This window comes from Dromiciops gliroides, chromosome 6, assembly GCF_019393635.1.
Source record: "Dromiciops gliroides isolate mDroGli1 chromosome 6, mDroGli1.pri, whole genome shotgun sequence".
NCBI lineage: Eukaryota > Metazoa > Chordata > Mammalia > Microbiotheria > Microbiotheriidae > Dromiciops > Dromiciops gliroides.
This window is the reverse complement of record NC_057866.1, coordinates 9,734,445-9,756,680: the sequence shown is the minus strand read 5'-3', so window position 1 is coordinate 9,756,680 and position 22,236 is coordinate 9,734,445. Positions and strand designations below refer to the sequence as shown.

At 41.8% G+C, this 22,236-nt stretch overlaps 1 protein-coding gene across 1 annotated transcript; it reads left to right on the top strand.

Annotated features, from left to right (window-relative positions):
* The first annotated feature begins 1,989 nt into the window (after nt 1–1,989).
* On the top strand, nt 1,990–21,554 carry LOC122732881 (solute carrier family 22 member 20-like). The gene is made up of 8 exons (XM_043973306.1): nt 1,990–2,109; nt 5,272–5,440; nt 6,894–7,017; nt 10,102–10,217; nt 11,138–11,352; nt 15,334–15,442; nt 17,822–18,025; nt 21,293–21,554. Exons 1-8 carry the CDS (start codon nt 2,025–2,027, stop codon nt 21,393–21,395), a joined length of 1,125 nt encoding a protein of 374 aa, XP_043829241.1. The 5' UTR covers nt 1,990–2,024; the 3' UTR covers nt 21,396–21,554.
* Nucleotides 21,555–22,236: the final 682 nt, after the last annotated feature.

Sequence of the window (22,236 nt, the reverse complement as noted above, 5' to 3'; positions counted from 1 at the left end):
GCAATATTCCATTCTGAAGCAAAAAGTCATATAAGTTTAAAGATTTACATCACAATATTATAATTGTAATTAGATAAAGTTAAATTTAAAAGGGAATTCATTAAACATGTAATTGGTTAATATTGGCCAAATCTAAGAAAAGACATGCAAGACTTTCAGACTTTCCACTTGAGATCACATAGTCACTCTTTCTCCTCTTTCCCTCACCCACTTTTTCCCCACCTCTCTTTCAGTGGGACCTGGTGTGTGGACAGAAGTCACTGAAGTCAATTGCTCGCACAATATTCATGGGAGGAACCCAGATAGGAGGGGTTTTTTGGGGGATACTCTCTGACAGGTAAGTAAAGTACTCAGGTAAAAGTAGGTGTTCAGTGGACAAACAAAGGTACTTGAAATTCGATGGTACCATATCTATCCTAGCTTCTAAAACAGAGATGGCCCAAGGGAAACTGACAAGGAGGCAGAACCTGAGAAACTTCATGAAGTCTTCTTTCTCCCCTTCTTCAAGCAACCTCCCGGTATTCACTAGTGGCCAGGGATCCTTTCAAGGACATCTGGAGCTCATTCTATTTCTTACTCAAAATGAATGTGGCCAATGCCTTTGAACATAAATGAAGCATGCTGTTGACCAGATGCACCACATTATTTTCCAGACTATGAGGACCACTACTTGAGCCATAGACCAGCCAGAATCCCAGGCAGGAAGATTTCTTGTATCTCACCATGTGGTGTGCAGACATTCACATTATGCAAGCTGTAACACTTGCATTCCAAACAGTGGAAAACAGGTGATCACTTCTCCCTGTTTTCTAGCCTGTGGACTTAAGTTTGGGAGACAGGACACAGGTGAGCTTCAGATATGCAGAACAAGAATAGGATTTGTGAAGCAGCCTATGTGCTTCTCTGAGAGTGTGTGTGTCTGTTTCTCTCTCTCTTTCTCTCTCTCTCTCTCTCTCTCTCTCTCTCTCTCTCTCTCTCTCTCTCTCTCTTTCTCACACACACACACACACATAGACAGAGAGATACAAAGACTGAGCACACAGAAGAAACTCCAAATTCCCCCTTTTGGAGGAACTTTCCTTATTGATGTGAATTTTCTCCTTACTACTAGGCTCAGGATGCATTATTATTTTTTAAAATATACTTAGGTTTACATTGATAATTAATTGGTTTGGCTGCTGGCAATTCAGTTGTCACATAAAAGTGATAAATTCAGAGGATATTAAAGGAATTGGTTGAGACACCTTGTGAGAGTGAAAGCCAAGAGTCCTGGAAAGATTAATTTGGCAGGGGGCCGCTAGGTGGCGCAGTGGATAAAGCACCAGCTCTGGATTCAGGAGGACCTGAGTCCAAATCCAGCCTCAGACACTTGACACTTACTAGCTGTGTGACCCTGGGCAAGTCACTTAACCCTCACTGCCCCACAAGAAAAAAAAAAGAAAGAGAGGTATTAATTTGGCTAAGTCTTAACTCTTTAAGTCATCTGTCTGACCTCATTTGGCATACAGGTCACAGAGAACACATTGCTTGACAATAAGGGCTAATAGGAGCTTTCTATATTAATTTTCTCTAAAGTATTTACATTTTGACAGGGGGCAGTGCCTTACCAAACGGACTGAATCTTAGATGGCAGTTTTTCAGACACCAGCAATAGACATTGCGATACTTTTGGGGATAAGGGGTGGGGTGCCTAGCCTGGGGACAATAGGATCTACCAGCTGTGTGTACAGAGCACCTCCCATATGATGCACTTGGCTCAGGATGGATGGTGGTTAGGGAAAGTGAGGAGACAACCTCATTCTTTAGGTTTTCTATAGCAGAGATGGAGGGGAATTGCTCTTTCCACCTAGGGAAATTCAAAGCATGTGTTTCAGAATATTACCAGAGAGGAGAAAAAGAAGTCAAGCGATCACCAAAATTTGGTGTGTGGTACCATTTTGTGACTCTGTCCTAGGTTTGGGAGGAGAACAGTTCTGCGGTGGGCCTCTCCGTTGGCCATCATTGCTGGTACCTGTACAGCCTTTATGCCCACCTTTGCTGCCTATGCCACATCCAGATTCCTCACTGGTATTGCACTATCAGGCATCTACAACACCAGAAACTGCCTGAGTAAGTAGTATGGAGGAAGTCACATCCTTATGGTTACACTCTGGGGAGGAACACAGAAAGACTGGGGTGTTCTGAGCCTGGCCAAGCAGGGAGCAGGTGAGTTCAGGAAAACTGCATTATAAATGTAATAGAGGGGCAGCTAGGTGGCACAGTGGATAGAGCACCAGCGCTGGAGTCAGGAGTACCTAAGTTCAAATCTGGCCTCAGACACTTAACACTTACTAGCTGTGTGACCCTGGGCAAGTCACTTAACCCTAATTGCCTCACTAAAATAAATAAATAAATAAATAACTGTAATAGAAGTAGCACAAGAGGAAACACCTCCTGGGGATACTGAGTATAGAGCTGGCCTTGATGACAGGAAGTGCAGGGGCACACTCCCACCTGTGACACTTGTAGCACTGTGACCCTGGGCAAGTCAAAGAACCTCTGGGTGGAAGAGGTAACTCTAACACTATAGGATGCAGAAAAGGTACCAATGTGAATGGACAGAAGGAATTTGTCCCTCCTTGGAATTCCCTTTTACCAAGGAAATCACAGGTTCATTTGCTTTCCTTCTCACTCTTCCTCTCCCCCTCCCTTATGGTCTCCCTGTCCTCTTCCTCTCTTCCCTACACTCTCCCTCTTCCTCTCCCCCCACCCACAACTGATTGACATATTTAGAAAGTACAAAATCCTGTGCAGTGGGTAACCCATGTAGACTTCCCCATTTTTCATGAAGGGCTCAGTTGGGGGCATTCTGTCCTCTCCATCTTTTCATACTTAATCTTTATCACTTTATTACATTCACTTTTGAATTTTGGTATGTAGTTCTTTCCATTCCCATTGATGTAGTGAGTGTGCAGATTGATTTCTTGGCTCTGCTGACTTCACTCTGCACCAGTTCATGTAGATCTTTTCATGCTTCTCTTTATTCATCATATTCATCATTTTTACAGCAAAATAATATTCTGTTACATTTATGTATCACAATTTGTTTAGCCGCTTCCCAATCAATGAGCATCTACTTGGTTTCCAAATCTTTGCTACCCCAAAATGTGCTGCTATAAGCATTTTTAGGTACAAGAGGACTTTTTCCTGTGAGTGGTTTCCTTGAGGAATAAGCCATCCACCATGGTTTCTGTTTCCAAGGGTACAGACATCACTGTCACTTTATTTGCTCTAATTCCAGAATACCTTTGAAAATGGCTATATGCTTTCACAGTTCTACAATGTATTAGGGTACCTCTCTTCCAAGGACCCCTCCAAAATTGACCATAGCCATTTGGGGATCATCTTTTTGTTTGTTTTGGTTTTTGCAGAGCAATGAGGGTTAAGTGGCTTGCCCAGGGTCACACAACTAGTAAGTGTCAAGTGTCTGAGGCCAGATTTGAACTCAGGTCCTCCTGAATCCAAGGCCAGTACTTTATCCACTGTGCCACCTAGCTGCCCCCAGATCATCTTTGTTAATTTTCAGGGTGTATGGTGAAATCTTGGGTTGTTTTGATTCATGTTTCTCTTATGAGATATCTGTAGGGGGCAACTGGGTGGCACAGTGGATAGAGCACTGACCCTGGATTCGGGAGGACCTGAGTTCAAATCCGGCCTCAGACACTTAACACTTACTAGCTGTATGACCCTGGGCAACTCACTTAACCCCAATTGCCTCACAAAAAGAGAGAGAGAGAGAGAGAGAGAGAGAGAGAGAGAGAGAGAGAGAGAGAGAGATTTGTAGCATTCTTCCGTTGGGTTGTGAGCACTTTTGAGAACTTTCTCTTCCTCTTAGAACTATTTGTTCACACCAAGAAAAAAAAGAAAGAAAGAACTATTTGTTCACATCCTTTATGCACTTACCTACTGATGAGTGACTATTAGGAATATTCATATATATGTATGTATGAATTTATGTATGTGTATCTTAGACATGAAAAGATTTCATGTAAGGTATCAGAGTAATTTGTTAGAGACATTTTCCCCCTTTCATCATTTCCCTTCTTATCCTGGGTGCATCACTTTTGTCTTTGCAGAATCTTTTCACTTTCAAGAAATCAAATTTATCTGTGTTATCTTTAGTAATTGTCTCTATCCATTCTTTGGTTAAGAATACATTCCCTGACCATAGCTGTGAAAGGAATATGATCTGCTTCTCTTCAATTTTTTAATACTATGATCTTGAATAATAATATTGCAAATGTATTTAGAATGTATTGAGGAATGTGGTGTAAGGTGTTTGTCTAAACCCAATTTCTGTCAGACTGCTTTCCATGGGCATGAACTTTTTTATTTTGTTGTTTGATTTGGTGTTTATATTCCCAGCCCTTAGCACAATGCCTACTGAATGGTAAGAGTTTAATAATGTTACTGATACGTTGATGGGTTAATTAACTAGTCAGTTAAGTGACAGAGTGAACAGATAGAATGCTAGACACAGTATAAGAAAGACCAGAGTTTGGGTCCTGCCTGACATACTTACAAACTCCATGACCCTACACAAGTAACTCAACCTCTGTCAATCTCAGTTTACTCTTTGGAAAATGGGAATAAAATAACACTCCCCTCATAGGGGATAAAACAAATTAATACATAAAAGTGCTTTATAAGCTTTAAAAACTTGATACACTTTGTATAGTGATACAAATTTTTTTTGGTGAGGCAAATGGGGTTAAGTGACTTGCCCAGGATCACACAGCTAGTAAGTGTCAAGGGTCTGAGGCTGGATTTGAACTCAGGTCCTCCTAAATCCAGGGCCAGTGCCCTATCCACTGCGCCACCTAGCTGCCCCTAGTGATACAAATTCTAAAGAGTCTCATTATTAGTATTACTGTCATCATTATTACAAATAATTGGTGAAAATGAAAGCTCCTTGAAGCCAAAGATACCGCCAGCCTGACACATAGCAGGAGATTAATAAGTATCTGCTGAATGGAAACACTGGAGTACGTGCACTATCCAGCTGATGGAAGTTAAGCTCCTTGAGGGCAGACAGGGATCCAATTCTGTGTATGTGCCTCCACCACCTAGCACAGGGAGTGCTTAGTAGGTTACAGAGCAAATATTTGTTGAAATATTTACTGTTGAACCACTGAACAACCACCAGTGGGTGCCCAAATTCTTGTCAATCCTGCTGATCCATGCTCTCTGCACTTCAGGAAGCCTAATTGTTTGTCTTGCTTTTCCTTTAAGCCTTAGAGTGGACCCCTACTGAGAGACGGATCCTGGTGAACACTTGTAATTCATACGCCTTCACTTTTGGACACATGATCCTGGCCGGCTGGGCCTACCTGGTCAGAGATTGGCGCCGGCTGCAGTTCTCCATTTCGGGCTCATTTGGGATTATGCTCCTTTTGTGCCTGTATGTGGAGAGGACAGCAAAGAAACATTCTAATCCTACAGTCCTTGAGTTCTGTAGCATTTATTAAGCACCTACTGTGTGCTGGCCCTGGGCTAAGGACTATCAAAGACTCAAAGTGGAGAGGCTGAGGGGCAGGCAAGGGGACATTTCTGGGGGAATGTGGCAGGGAGAAAGGCTGCTTTGCAAAGCTGCTCCGAAGCTCTCCTAAGTCTTTCTCCTCCTCACTGGCCTTGTACTGTAGAGAGAAGGTCCTGCTGTGCAATGCAGGATGGCGCCACCAGGCCCAAAGAGGACTGCTCATGCTTCTGGGAACATGAGAGCTCCACCAGGGCCATCTGTCAGAACTCCCTGGGTTTCATGCACAGCTAAGAATCCAGAAAGGCTATTTCCTCTGTGTGCCCTGGGCCAGGCCCAGCAGACTCCCACACTGATTTGACTCTCCCCAAGAGCTGCCCTTTATAGAGCACTTTCAGGTTTCCGAAGGGTTTCCCCCATCTCATGGCACTGGGGCTCGCACAACAAGCCTGGGGGGAGGTGCCATTATTATCCCCATTTTGCTGATGAGGAAACTGAACCTGAGGACAGTGAGTAAAGTTCATGTGGAATCTCTGGTGCTCTGGGCATGCTGGGTCCCCCCTCAGAGGCCTGTGAGGAATCCCTGACCAGTACCCTGGGTGACCCTCGGGCCCTGGAGCAGCTACATCCCCAGGACAATCCTTGAGGTCTGACCCTGAGAAGCCCTAGTTTTCTTCCAAGCTCAGGGCAGGTGCCACCCTCCAAGTGACACATTTCAGCTGCTGCCACCTCTTGGGGGCTCCCTCCCCACCCCTACCAAGGACTTCAGATTACTTGGGGGCTAGTCTGAATGAAATTCCATGTTCACAAGTCACTTCCTCTCACAGAATGCAAGCTTCTGTAAGAGGGAATGTTTGTAATTTGGCCACTCTGTCCAGGGGCTGGCACTGGGGCTAGCACATAGTAGGCCTTTGAACATGCTTATTGACTGATTTACTCATCAGTCAGGATGTCTTGGGTGACTAAAAGCTGCCTTGCAAGGTCCCTTTACAGGCCCAAGGTTATTTCTAGTCTTGATGAAACCATGTGGGCACATCAACGTCGGTGCCAACCAGCCTTTCCAAGATGAGCAAGGAGGGGAATGTTAGTAGATCTATCCATGCCCAAGGAAAGCTTATACCAGGAATAGGATCCCTCAGGAGCAATCAGGAAGGGGACTCCCCCTCTGGACCACCTTCCTGAGTCTGGGGCCTACCTATTTTGGGAACGTATCCTTTGGGGAGGGAAGTGGTCTGCAACTTATCCCAATAACCTCTGCCCACTGAGTATGGCTCTGGAATAGAGCCATTGATAACTGTAATCACACCAGGGCCAAGGGGGCCTCCCTGTGCTTGGGTCCACTCCTCAGGCCTTTTCCTTTCTCTCCTTGCTTTCTCAGGGCCCTTCCAGAATCTGCTTGTTGGCTAATCACCCACAACAAACTCGATGCAGCAGTGAAGACCCTTCGGAAGGTGGCCTGGATCAATGGACACAAGGAGCAGGGGAGGAAGCTCACTCTGGAAGTAGGGCCCAGGGCAATCCTCACTGCATCCATAACCCTGTTCCCAAGAATAGAGTCCCAGAGGGCATTGCTAATTTGGGGATTTCTACCCAGTCTGTTTTTAAATGAATAACATCTTCTGGGTTGTGAAGGTAAAATACAGACCTCACACAGAAGGAAAGTTAAGGATAAAACTAGTATGGAAACCACTTGGCAGGGGTAGAGAAAATGTTTCAGGCAGCTGGGATGAGCCCCCTTCTTATCGCTGAGCCCTGAACTTTGCACTGAATCTTCTATCAGCCAAAGCAGAGCATTCTGGAGTAGAAAGCTGATGTTCTGAGAAATCAAACATCTCTCTATTTAGAGAAATACTTTCTCTCCTGCTAGTGACTTGAGCTCCTAGTTCTGTTCTTTCTTTAGTGATTAACAGTGAAGAGTCATTTTCTCTGTCAACTTTAAGAACTTCTTCTAAAGATATATTTGCTATAGTGACATAAGAAGAGGCATTATGAGCAGGTAGGTGTAGCAGTGCTCAGAAGGCCAGGTCTGGAGTGAGGAAGACCTGAGTTCATATCCAGCCTCAGGAACTTACTAGCTATTCAATGTGTGATGTTTAAAATCTAAATGTGTGGTTGCCTTAAATTAGAAGCTTTAGCACCAGTCTTTGGGCACTAAGCATTTATTAAAGCATACTAGGTATTAGTAAAAAGAGAACACATGGAGTATAAAAAGTTAAGAAAAGTCGTATCTTGTCTAGAGTTCCAGCCCAGTCTGGCTCTTCCTCAAGTCCTCCACCATGAGTCAGCTTCAACCACAAACAGCCTGAGCAAACTGTGTGTGGAAGCTTTTTATAGGTATGGAGGAGAGGCGGTCCTTATACACTGCTTCAAGCTGATTGGTTAGCCTCATCCAAATCCATTGGTTCACTGGACTTGAGGGTGGTCTTGTGCTGATGTCATAGTCCACAGCCACTGAGAACGCTCCCTCTTGGGAGTCAGCCAGGTGTGGCTTTAATTGAATTAACTTTAAGTAGGTTAATGATAAAAGTCAATCAGTTTCACTTAATTCAATCAGTTCTAAATTAATCTCAGTTGAGGCCTTTGGGTATCTGCCAAATCCCATTATTTCCTCACAAATGCTGGATAAGTCACTGAACCCTGTTTGCTTCAGTTTCCTCCTCTGTAAAATCAGCTGGAGAAGGAAATGGAAAGGCACTCCACTATCTTTGCCAAGAACACCCCAAATTGGGATCATGAAGAATCAGAGAGGACTGAAACAACCAAACAACAATCATATAATGAAAACAATTGATACCCTCTCAAGTCTCTCTCCTCTTGCCCCCAACATGTATAACACACTCTCTGGATCACATATCCATTGAGTCCAGGAGAAAGTGGACTCAATCCTAGAAATCAGACGTTTAAATGCAGGAACTCAAAGCTTTTGTTTGTTAGAAGTCATTGTCTCCCATTCATATGGTGCTCAAGAAGATCCTCTTGATTTTGGTGTAGTTTCTCTGCTGGGCTCCTTGTTGAGTTAGAAGTTCAAGAATGAGATGGCTGCATTGGAGTGAGGGTGAGCATCATAACAAGGAAGAAGGAGTTGACACTGAGCTCTGGAAATAGTTCCTTCTGTGACTGCTTCCCCTAGCCTTACTTATATAAATTGCCTCCTTCCATTCTTGATTTTTTCAAAAGAATGGGACCTCTTCTATTTAGGTCATACACCTCTTTGGAGTGTATTGAGGTATATACTGTGATATGCTTCTCTGATCCAAAATCATGTCAAACTATTTGTCACATCTCCTGGCAGCTTTTGAAAAATAGGGGCCCTTACTCCCAAGTCCACAATCATTTATCAAGTGCCTACTTTATGCCAAGCACTGTCCTAGGCACTGGGAATACAAACACCAAAAGTAAATCATCTCTGCTCTTGCAGAACTTACATTTTCCTGCTCAGAACTAACAAGTGCAAAAAATGTACCCAAAAATTGGATTTATTTCATAGCTTTTCAGTTGTGTCTGACTCTTTCTGATGCCTTGGGAAGTTCTTTTGGCAAAGATACTGGGGGGTTGCTATTTCCATCTCTATATCATGTTATAGATGTGGAAACTGAGGTAAACCAGTCAAGAGACTTTCTCAGGATCACACAGCTAGTATCTGAGGCTGGATTTGAACTCAAGCCCTGCTGACTACAAGAACAGCACTTTATCAAATACATCACCAATGGAACTATTTGGAAAGGTCTCCTCTAGGAGATGGCATGCAATATGACTCTGGGAGGAAGCTTGGAATACCAAGAGATAAATTACTAAATTCTTGGGGGAATTTTCCAAGTGGATTCTGTTGAAAGGGATACCATAGGGCAGCTAGGTGGTGCAGTGGATAGAGCACTGGCCCTGGAGCCAGGAGGACTTGAGTTCAAATCCGGCCTCAGACACTTATCACTTACTAGCTGTGTGACCCTGGGCAAGTCACTTAACCCCAACTGCCCTGCAAAAGAAAAGAAAGGGATGCCATATAACATAAAGGCTGATGTCCTGAGTGATAGTTTTGCAAAAGAAAAAAGTGTTCATTAAATGAAAGGTTATCTCTTCTTTTCTTTTTCTATATCTGTCTATTTAGGTACCTAGACAGCTAAGATCCGGAGTCAGAGGACCTGAGCCCAAACCTCTCCTCTCATGCTCACCACCTCTGTGACACTAGTCAAGTAATTTATGCCCCAGATATCTCAGTTTTCACCTAGGTACACTAAGAGGATTGGGATAGATGGCCTCAGTGCCCTCTTCCAGGTATAGATTTATCTCCCTATTTATTTTTTATTTATTTATCTTCCCAGTGCACAGGGAAATAGAGTCAATAACATTATGGGATGGTCAGATGAAAGGATAAACCAATAACAACCAGAGACAGGTATATCTTGAGTTTGCCTGATGGTTATATGCAGGCTTGGCATTCAGACTGGTATCATGGTTCCCTAGTAGCATGGTGGTATCTCTCAGGAAAGTTGATATAAAAAATGATGCCTTCATTCCCCTCTCCTCAAGACCCTTGAACCCAAGTATTTAAGCCAATTTATCCATCCTTTCCTCTCTTTCTTGACTAGGGGGTAATGTCTTATATTCAGGAAGACCTTGCATCTGTGAAACCAAAATCTATTCTCAGAAACCTTTTCCAGAACCCAGGAATACGCAAGATAACATTGTGTATTGGATTTGGGTGGTGAGTAAACTTCATTTACACACACACACACACACACACACACACAAACAGAGGAAACCCTTTTATTTATTTTTGCAATTATGTAAAATATTACTATATTAGTCATTTTATACAAGAAAATTTGAATGAAAGAAAAAATGAAAGAAAGTGAAACATAGCATGTTCTGTGTTCAATCAATATCAGTTCCTTGGAGGTGGAGAGTGTGCTTCATCATTTGTCCTTCAGGATTGTATTGGATCATTGTACTGATTAGAATAGTTAAGTCATCCAGAGTTCTTCATCAAACAATACTGCTGTCTCTGTGCACAAGTTTCTCTTGGTTCTGCTCACTTCACTGTACATCAGTTCATACAAGTCTTTCTGAAATCATCGTGCTTCTCATTTCTTATAGCACTATAATATTCCATCACCATCATATACCACAGCTATTTTAGCCATTCTCCAGTGGATGGGCATTCCTTTGATTTCCAATTCTAAGGCAGCACAAAAAGAGGTGCTAGAAATGTTTTTGTACAAATAGGTCTTTTTCTCTTTTGGTGGATATCTTTGAGATATAAACCTAGCAGTGGTATTGTGGGATAAAAGGGTATACACAGTTCTGTAGTACTTTGGACGTGGAAACTTCATTATAAATCAGCTAATAACAAGCAGAGCATTCAAACAATTCACCAAAAGTCAGATATACTTACTATGCAGGTTAGGTCCTAAGAATGCTATCACCCCAAATCTAGGAGAACGAATGAAAAATTGGGTCTCAGAAGTTTAATAAAATGGGACTTATGAGTTGCTTGAGAGGCTGGGATTATTATTTTAATTAGTCACAGAATGAGAATATTTCCATTTTAAGGAAAAGGAAGTATTTCATTTAAAATAATAAATAATGACACCTATACTCTATAATAAATGGTTCTACTTCCAGGTTTGCTGCTGGATTCTCCTTTTATGGACTGATTTTGGACTTGCAGAAATTTGGGTTCAGCATTTACTTGGTCCAAGTGCTATTTGCACTCATAGATTTCCCAATGCGCTTCCTTGCAGCTATTATCATGTCTCATTGTGGAAACCGATTAAGCTTCATCTTCTGTGCAGTTTTCTCTGGGTGCATGATAATCACTGACATATTTGTGCCTCGAGGTGAGAAATTTTTCATTGAATGCACTGCATTATTTATAAAGTATTTAAAACGACTGAGTGTTGTGATTGTGTTTAGGCTCTAGAACAACGCAGATGAAATGAGAAACAATGAAACTATTCTTAACCAGAAGTCTGAAAGTGGAACAAGCTTGACTGGAGGGTGGACAAGCAAATAGTGCTACAGGATTGTAACAGAATGTCAGTTGCTCTCCTGAAAGAAACAATGAATATGAAGAATATATAGGAGCAAGAAAACAATATACATGAGTACAACAATGTAAGAAGATGTAACTGAGTGAGCTCCCGAACTCATGACACAATCACTCCAAAAAACATCCAAATAACACCATAGGAAAATGCCCGGAGCAGCAAAACTCACAGAAGAATGTGCTAAAATCATCTTCTAACCAAGAACGGCTTGGAAAGTCAGAAGGAGGGAGCTGCTGTGCTGATACAGGAGTTGGGCCCAACCCCACAGTCACCCTGACAAAGATCCAGTCCCAGGAAGGCCTCACCAGAGAAGGAGACCCCCAGAGCCTCTGAATCAGCTGAAGCACCAGTGTCGTCTGGAACTAAGCTCATAGTCTGGTGAGTGGGCTGAGCCCTGAGCAGGGGAGAGACTACAGGTGCTAAGGCAGAACTTGGATTTTACACTCCTGCTGAGAACCAGGAGGTAGGCTCGAGTAGAGGTGGCCGGGTGGGGGAGGAACACAGGCTCGTCTGAGCTAACAACCACAACACACAAAGCTGATTGATTGGCAAGTTGGTCTGGGGTCATCTAGGACCAGGAAACAGGCCGGGCAAGGGAAGAACCTGATTCTCCTTAAATCATACCACCTGGGACGTCTTAAGCTTGGGATACTGCAGCCTGGAAACAGTGCCCCACTTTAAGGAGCTAAAAGTCAAGTAAAAGAAAGGCAAGATGAGCCGACAGAGAAAGGTGAGGACCATAGAAAGTTTCTTCAGTAACAAAGAAGACCAAGGGGCACCCTCAGAGGAAGATGTCAACATCAGGGCCCCTATATCTAAAGCTTCCAAGAAAAATACCAATTGGTCTCAGGCCATAGAAGTGCTCAAAAAGGACTTTGAAAATAAAATTAGAGAGGTAGAAGGAAAAATGGAAAAAGAAATGAGGGTGATGCAGGAAACACATGAAAAAAAAGTCAACAGCTTGAAAAGTCAAATGGAAAAGGAGGTATAAAAGCTCTCTGATGAAAATAATTGCCTAAGAATTAGGATTGAGCAAATGGAGGCCAGTGACTTTAGGAGAAACCACAATAAAGCAAATCCAAATGAATAAAAAAATAGAGGGCAATGTGAAATATCTTCTGGGAAAAACTGCTGACCTGGAAAATAGGTCCAGGAGAGATCATTTGAAAATTATTGGTCTACCTGAAAACCATGATCAAGGAAAGAGCTTAGACACCATCTTCCAAGATATTCTCAGGGAAAATTGCCCTGAAATTCTAGAAGCAGAAGCTAAAATAGAAATTGAAAGAATCCACTGATCACCTCCAGAAACAGATCCCAAAAAGAAAACTCCTAGGAATATTATAGCCAAATTCCAGAGTTCTCAGGTCAAGGAGAAAATATTGCAAGCTGCCAAAAAGAAAGAATTCAAGTACTGTGGAGCCCCAGTCAGGATAGCACAAGATCTAGCAGCTTCTACATTAAAGGACTGGAGGGCATGGAATATGATATTCCAAAGGGCAAAGGAAATGGGATTACAAGCAAGAGTCACCTACCCAGCAAAACTCAGCATTATCTTTCAGCAGAAAAAATGGGACTTTAATGAAAAAGAAGACTTTCAGATATTTGTGATGAAAAGACCTGAACTGAATGGCAAATTTGACTTTCAAATACAAGACCCTAGAGAATCATAAAAAAAAAAATTGGAGCTGGGGGACATACCTGGGGTCATACAATGGGCAACTGTCTTGTGTCTGAGGCCAGGTTTTGGTTGGGAATCCCCTGGGTCCAGGGGTGATGCTTTGTCCACTGTGTCACTTAGCTAGATGATAACATCTTTAGGGTTAAATTGAGGGGTGAAGGGAACTCATTGGAGGAGGGGGAAGGGCAGAGGTGAAATCCTACATGAAAGTAACAGGAAAAGGCTTATGGAGTAGGGGAAGAGATGGGAGAGGAGCAGGACAGTAAATGAATTTTACACTCATCAGAAAAGGCTCAAAGATCTTAAACTCATCAGAGCTGCCTCAAGGAGGGACTAATAGACACACCCAACTGGGGAGAGTAATCTATTTAATCTGGGCAGTAAATGAGCCTAACACCCATTAAAATTGGCTCAAAGACCTCAATCTCATTAGAATTGGCTCAAGGAGGGACTAATGTACACACTCGATTGGGTAGAGTAATCTCTATAACCCTGCAGGAAAATAGGTGGGGAAGGGGATAAAGAGAGAGGGGCAAAAGAAGGAAGGGCAGAGTGGGGGAGGGGACAGACAGAAGCAAATCCCTTTTGAAGAGTGATAGGATGAAAGAAGATGGATAATAGAATAGATATCATGGGGAAGGGAATAGGATGGAAGGGAAACAGTTAACAATAGTAATCATGAAAAAGAAAAAAGGTGGGAAAATTGTACAAAAAAAATATTTATAGCAACTCTTGGTGGAGGCTAAGAATTGAGAATCAAGGGAATGTCCATCAATTGAGGAATGATGAGAAAAGCTGTGTTATATGATTGTAGTGGAATGGACTTGTGCTACAGGAAAAGATAAACAGGATGATGCCAGAAAAACCTTGAAAGACTAATGAACATCTATGTATGGTGAAGTGAGCAGAGCTGAGAAGACATTGTGCATAGTGACAGCAGTATTGTTCAATGAGTAATTGTGAATGACTTAGCTACTCTCAGCAGTACAATGATCCAGGACAATCCCAAGGAACTAACGAGGAAGCTTACTATGTACTGCTATAGAAAGAACTGATAAAAAGAACACTTGTGGATTGTACATCTATAACCTGATTGCGATCTTGTGGAGGGGAGAGGAAAGGGAAGGAGGGAGGGAGAAAAATTTGGAACTCTAAATCTTATGAAAATGAATGTTGAAAACTACCCTTACATGTAAATGGAAAATAAAATAAATGTTTGTTGAGTAAGAAGATGTAACTGCAACAATAGAAAAAACAAATAATGAATATGAAGAGTATATAGGAGCTTATGCAGAATGAAATAAGATGAACAAGAAAACAATATACATGAGTACAACAATGTAAGAATAAGTAACTGCAACAGTAACAAAAGATGAATGCTATGCAATTCTAATGATCAAACTTCACCATTAAAAGAGAGGGAAAGCTCTTTCCCTGTCCCTTACTGCCAAGGTGAGGGCCTATGTGTGCAGAACACTATATATGCAATCAACCCCAGGAGACAATTGGCTACATTTGCTGGAGTGGTTTTATCTCATTCTTTTGGGTGTTTTGTGAAAAGAAATTATTTCCTAGGTAGAAAATGGAGGAGGGTTATATATGGCAATGAGTAGCATTTAAAAACCAAAGATATCAGTAAAGGAAGTGGGTCTTAATCTACTGCAGTTCAAAAATCCCATATGTTATTCCATGTACTGGGCTCACTCTGACCATTCTCTTCTCTGCTCTGTTATGAAGCCTGAGGAGTGGGAGAATGTCTAAATAACTGTCTGCCTCTAAACATCTAGGGCATCATACAAGCAGAGGGACTAGCTGCAACTCCTTAAAGAATAACCAGGAGGGCAGTTGTTTTGGTAATTGAATGGACAGTGAGCACTGAGGGACGCAGGTGAGACTCAGGTTTCTAAAGTGAGTAAGAAATAAAACTAAAAAGCAAAGAATCAATAATAAGTGAATTAATAAGAGCTACAGGAACTATGAAAAACTCCCTGTCCTGAATGTAAATGAAGGAGGTTGCAAATGAAGACTAGGGAGTCAGAACCACCTGCTGAGCTTGAATAAACTGCTGCTAACTCATTGTTTGTCCTCAGATATGGCTACCCTTAGGTTGATAATCAGTGTGCTTGGGAAAGGAGGTATGGGATTTTTGTTTTTATGTCTTCACCTCTTCACACTGGAACTCTACCCAACTGAAATCAGGTAAGAATTTAAGGAAAATGGGACCAGAACATTAAAGGTCAATGATGGCAAACTGTACCTATCAAGGATTCAGTCAGGTGTAGATGTAGGGACATTGGCTTGAGAACACAGCCCGTGTATATTGAATTCAATTCAATTGAACCAATACTTATCAAGTGACTACTAGGAGCCAAACACTGTGCTTGACACTTGGGATAGAAAGGCAAAGAAGAACCCCATCCTGTTTTCAAAGAGCTTCCATTCTATTGACTTTGCATTAAATTTGAATATTCAAAGTATGGATTATAATGCTGACATCAAATGATTCAACAAAAATCTCTCTATTCTGTGGTGTAGTTTGCCTTATTTGACTAAAGAAGAACAATACAGTGAATTGCATAAGAAAAAGGCTTATAAACCAGTCTGAAAACTGTCTGTGGCACACTGGAACACAGACAACAATAAGTCTTTTTATTTTGCATTGGAGCCATATTAACTTGCTGCTCCTTAACAATTTTTGGTCCAGGTGTTTGTTAGGTCAGCCACTGCTGTGATCTTCTCCAGCTAAAAGGTAGAGATCTTAGATGTAAAGTCTCTGAAAAACAATAAAGAAAATATGTTTTAAATATCATGATATGGGAGAGGACATATATTGGGATAAGGAAGGAAGGGAAGACACAAAAAGAAAAGCAAGGAACTATAAGCAGAGCAAACCCTTTCAGCCCCCTCTGTCCAAGGTTCTGATCTTTCCTTCACTATACTAGCAGTATTATTCAGTCATTAACAAGTTTTGCCATATCTCAATATCCATTGCAGAAAATTCCTCCAGAATTTATTAACTCACTCACCTGCAGATGCCTGTCCTTTCAAATCCTTTGCTGTCAAATTCATTATTCCACCAATCGTTTCTCTCCACAATCTGAATTTCTCTCCCTTTCAAGTTGAAACCCCCTTGATCACAACAGTAAAAGAGAACCACAAAGGGAACCCTAACACAAAACCATCATGTAATATGGCTGAGGGCTATAGATATCAAGGTAACAGGGGGAGAACCCCTTCACTGAAGTGAGAGGACCTGGGTTCAAATCCTACCTGGCTCTGATGCTAACTACATTTTGAGACATTGGTCAGGCATTTCTCTGAGACTCAGTTTCCTCCTCTGTCCAATGAGGAAACTATTAGACTACATATTGTTAGGACTCTTCAAACTGGATATTTGTGTTTCTTTGACATGTTTTGTTAATAATACCATAATCTCTCTATGCTATATTCAGGAACTCTTACAGGATCTCTGCAGGTTCTGGAGTTTTTTAGTCAGTGGGACCACAAGGCTTGGGAGCTGTGAAAATCACCTAACCATTCATTCCAGGGCAGAACCTTTTGTACAACAACATTAAGATAGATATCAAAATTTAAATTCATTACTGTATAAAATGCTTTATTGGAGGTTTTGTGAGCCTACAGACTAATCAGGCTCATGGGCCTGGGGTAAGAGGAGGAGGAATATGGGAAGCTAGGCAAACCTAATATTCCCTGACAAAATGGGAAGCAAAACTGCATTCCTTGTGACATCCATGAAGGGACCAGCAAAAGCACTTCAAGTTTCACTCCCAGGGGTGGGAAGGTATTGTAAGGCCTATGCTAAGGCTGCCACTTTGCTCCTCCTCTGGGGATGTTCTAGGGCAGTTTCTTTCTTGCTTTTAGTATAAGAGGGTGCATATATTCAGTTCAATTCAATACCATGTATACTTGTTGTCCTACTGTAGTGGTTAAAAATCAAAAAGATTTAATGGCTCCAGAGAAGTTTGAACTCTTCACATATTCTTCAATAAACTGTCCAAGTGAAAATCAAAGAAATAAACCTTCCATTGTGTTTGTATCAGATCTTTTGGAGGTTTACACATATATGCACATATATACATGTCTTTATGTATATACAAATATATGTATCTATCTGTACATGTGTGAACAGACACTATGTAGAGTTCAAACCACTTTGGGCCCTAGAACTCTATGAGAAGGACAAGAAAAAAAGCTTCTAAAGGATAAATTAATGCTCAGAAGGTTACAGGACAAGGGGCAGGAAGGTGTCTCAAAGTTCCTCTGGATCTTGATAGTACAAGATGTAGCCCATCACTTTGAGGTCTCCCAGTGGTACAGAATTTATTAATGCCAAAGCTGGAGCAGGCAGCTTTTAGCTCTTGGATGAGTGACCTGCTCCCCCTCATCTCTCAGCTGCACAAGGGCACTAAACGAGGTAATTATTGAGATCTATCCATTAAAATTCTCTCCTATTATGGAAAAGACACTGAGCTAGGTTTGGGGCAGGCAGCAGAAAAGCAAAGCAGTCCTTCAAGTCACCTACATTCTAACTTTTCCTCTAATTTTGTTCACTTACAGGCAGCAGGGAGTGAGTTTTTGTGGTTTAGCAGCAAACTTTGGTGGACTGCTAGCTCCCCTTGTATTCATCATTGGCAACTATAGCCCTGTTCTGCAGCCTCTCTTATTTGGAGGAGTGCCTATCCTTTCTGCCATTGCTGTCTCCTTCTTGATTGAGACCCATGGCCTCCCGCTGCTTCAAACCATCCAAGAGACAGAAAACAGGTGAGTCCCTGACTCCTATCAGTGGAAGTGTAACTGGAAAATGAGACCAGGAGTGTATCTTTGAGGATCTTCTTTCCCCTGGACTCAGAATATGTAAGAGTGCCCAGGGAAATACACTGGGTAGTTATAATAACAAGCCCAAATTCCAAAGCCAGTCCCTAAATCTCTTCTTTCTGTGCATCATTAAAATAAGACAAACATTGCATTAAGTTAAAGTGACAATTACTGGGAATAGAAATCCTTAGACATACCTCAATTCATTTTTGTTTTGTTTTGTTTTGTTTTGTTTGGGGGGGGGCGTGGTTTGCAGGGCAATGAGGGTTAAGTGACTTGCCCAGCTAGTAAGGCTCAAGTGTCTGAGGCTGGATTTGAACTCAGGTTCTGCTGATTTGGGGGCTAGTGCTTTATCCACTGCACCACCTAGCTGCCCCCTCAATTCATTTTTATAGATATACCAGAGGGTTCACTTCAGTTATCTCATTAAAATACCTGTCATTTTAATTTGCCTTAACAAATACCAATTAAATACCTACCATGTGCAATGTAGGGCAGGTAGGTGGTAAAGGGATAGAGTACTGGGCCTGAAGTCAGGAAAATGTATATTCCTGAGTTCAAATCTAGCCTCAGATACTTACTAGCTGTGTGATTCTGGGCAAGTCATTTATCCCTGTTTCTCTCAGTTCTTCATCTGTAAAATGAGCTGGACAAGGACATGGCAAACCACTGCAGCATCTTTGACAAGAAAACTCCATACAGGCTCAGGAAGAGCTCAGGAACAAGTGGACAATTGTCCAAAGTAAAGTCTTAAATAGTCCTCCTGCTCCTCTAGTGAGAGGCAGCTGGGGATGCAGTGGCCAGATCACTGGGCCTGGAGACAGGACAACCTGAGGTCAGACCTGGCCTCTGACACTGACACATGGGAGAGACATTGGACAAGTCACTTTACCTCCCTGAGCCCCACTCTCCTCATCTTCATAAAGAGGGGCAGGGTGGAGATGCCTCTGAGGTTCCTTTTGGCTCTAAATCCATGGTCCTGTGCCCATTGACCATCCTCAGCCTGCTTGACAATGTCCTTCCTCAAATGTTATGCCCAAAACTGAGCACAATATTTCAAACTGAATGGGATAGGGGACATCCAATATGGTTTTCCCCTCCATGATGGATGTGGACATTTCCTTATTCCCTTAGCAAGAGGGCAGTGTGTGTGTGTGTGTGTGTGTGTGTGTGTGTGTGTGTGCACGCGCACGCGCGCGCGCCTGCTTACTCAGATCTGTTCTCCCATTGCCAACCAGAGAAGGATCACCCCTACTCAGGTGCACTCAGATTCTGTCCAGGTGCCAGTGGTTAGCTTGTGGGGGAGGAGTACACTGATCTTACTCAGGACTTCAGCTCTTAAGCTTTTCACTGCCCTGCTTCTCTCCCATCTCTCCCCCAACTCCATAAGCCCTTTTCTGCTTCTTTCACATGGGATTTCCTTGAGCCTTTTGATTGTTGATTCCTTTCAGTCATGTCCAACTCTTTGTGGCACCATTTGGGGCTTTCTTGGCAAAGGTACTGGAGTGGTTTTCCAATTCATTCTCCAGCTCCTTTGACAAATGAGCAACTGAGGCCAACAGGGTTAAATCACTTGCCCAGGGTTACACAGCTAGTGTCAGGGGCTAGATTGGAACTCATGTAGGTGAGAGGAAATAGACAGCAAAACTCTACTAGTGGGGGTTCTGAGCATTCCCCTCTCAGAATTAGATAAATCTAACTGCAAAATAAATAAGAAAGAAGTTAAAGAGGTGAATAAAATATTAGAAAAGTTAGATATGATAGACATCTGGAAAAAACTGAATGGGGATAGAAAGGAATATACCTTCTTCTCAGCAGTATATGGCACATACTCAAAAATTGGCCATGTATTAGGGCACAAAAACCTCATAATCAAATGTAGAAAGGCAGAAATAGTAAACGCATCCTTCTCAGATCATGATGCAATAAAAATTACATGTAATAAAGAACCATGGAAAGGTAGACTGAAAATTAATTGGAAACTAAACAATCTCATCCTAAAGAATGAGTGGGTCACGGGCAGCTAGGTGGTGCAGTGGATAGAGCACCAGCCCTGGAGTCAGGAGTACCTGAGTTCAAATCCGGCCTCAGACACTTAACACTTACTAGCTGTGTGACCCTGGGCAAGTCACTTAACCCCAATTGCCTATCTAAAAAAAAAAAAGAATGAGTGGGTCAAACAACAAATCATAGAAACAATCAATAACTTCATCCAAGAGAATGACAATAATGAGACAACATACCAAAATCTATGGGATGTAGCCAAAGCAGTGCTTAGAGGAAATTCTATATCTCTAAATGCTTACATTAGTAAAAAAGAGAAAGAAGAGATCAATGAATTGGGCAGGCAACTAAAAAAGCTGGAAAAAGAATAAATTTAAAATCCCCAACTAAATACTAGAAATCCAGAAAATCAAAGGAGAAATTAATAAAATTGAAAACAAGAAAACTAGAACTAATCAATAAAACTAAGAGCTGGTTCTATGAAAAAAAAAACAATAAAATAGATAAGCCTTTGGTTAATTTGATTTTAAAAAAGAAAGAAGAAAACCAAATTACCAGTATCAAAAATGAAAGGGTGATTTCACCACCAATGAAGTGGAATTTAAAGCAATAATTAGGAGCTATTTTGCCCAACTGTATGCCAATAAATTTGACAATCTAAATGAAATGGATGAATATTTATAAAAATACAAATGGCCCAAGTTAACTGAAGAGGAAATAAAATCCTTAAATAGGACCATTTTAGAAAAAGAAATTGAATAAGTCATCAATGAACTCCCTAAGAAAAAATCTCCAGAGCCAGATGGGTTTACAAGTGAATTCTACCAAACATTTAAAGAACCATTAATTCCAATACTATACAAACTATATGGAAAAATAGGTGAAGAAGGAGTTCTACCAAACTGATTTTATGACATAAATATAGAGTTAATATCTAAACCAGGCAGAGCCAAAACAGAGAAAGAAAGTTATATACCAATTTCCCTAATGAATATTGATGCAAAAATCTTAAATAAAATATTAGAAAGAAGATTGTAGCAAGTGATCACCAGGATAATACGCTATGACCAGGTGGGCTTTATACCAGGAATGTAGGGCTGGTTCAACATTAGAAAAACTATTAATATAATCAACCACATCAATAAGAAAACTAACCAAAATCATATGATTATCTCAAGAATGGCTTTGTCTCTGTTCCTCCTTGACCAGGATGAAGAGGGCACAGTCTCTGAAAGGAAATGCCAAGAAAGACATTCAGGAGAGACCAGCCTTCCTTATGCCTGAAATGCCACAAGCTGAGAGCACAATTTGACACTTTCCTGTGGGCCCTCAACCATGCTTCTGAGGGACTCCAATGTCTGGACACAGCTTTGTTATTTTTCCTTATTGTGAAGTATGATCTACATTTTCTGGATTGAGAAGTGCATTCTCTGCCTGCTGAGTGGATGGAACAAGGTGACCTGGTAGAACTTCCCAGCAATTCAGTTCATAAAATAAAGGATTCATTGTTAAACATCATACTTGAAAATGAGTGCAATTGGGGCAGCTGGGTGGCACAGTGGATAGAGCACTGGCCTTGGATTCAGGAGGACCTGAGTTCAAATCCAGCCTCAAACACTTGACACTTACTAGCTGTGTGACCCTGAGCAAGTCACTTAACCCCAATTGCCTCACCAAAAAAAAAAAAAATGAGTAGAATAAACAATGAGGAGAAATACAATAATTCCCCCCTTGGCTGGTTAGTGCAGGAGACCCTCTGAGACCTTGCTCACTACCTCAGGACATGCCCATAGATCTTGACAAAGTTTTCTCCCTCTGGGAAAGTCTGTTTGGGTTGGTCAGGTGCTGAGGCAAACAATGGTTGTCCCATTCATTATCTTCCTGGTCTGGCAAGTCAGTGTTGTCTTCTAATAAGAGGTGGAAATACAAAGCAAGGTAAGGAGCACCATATACAGATAAAGCAGCCCTTTGATCCTTGTAGCTCCTTGGGGAACATACAAGGGCACCTTGATTAGGGGAACCTCCCTCCACTCTGGGGAAGGCATCTTTAGAGAGAAGTCCTGCGTGCAAATCCCAGTAGTGCTACATCCCATACCTATGCCCTTAAGGAAGTCGCTTATTCTCTCTGTACCTCAGTTTCTTCTCTTGTAAAA

What these genes read in the sequence shown, in the direction of transcription:
- LOC122732881 (XM_043973306.1), top strand. Translation starts at nt 2,025, where the DNA reads ATGCCCACCTTTGCTGCCTATGCCACATCCAGATTCCTCACTGGTATT. An exon ending in CAACACCAGAAACTGCCTGA is followed by an intron (nt 2,110 to 5,271) that starts GTAAGTAGTATG and finishes TTTTCCTTTAAG; the next exon opens with CCTTAGAGTGGACCCCTACT. An exon ending in ATCCAAGAGACAGAAAACAG is followed by an intron (nt 18,026 to 21,292) that starts GTGAGTCCCTGA and finishes CTCCTTGACCAG; the next exon opens with GATGAAGAGGGCACAGTCTC.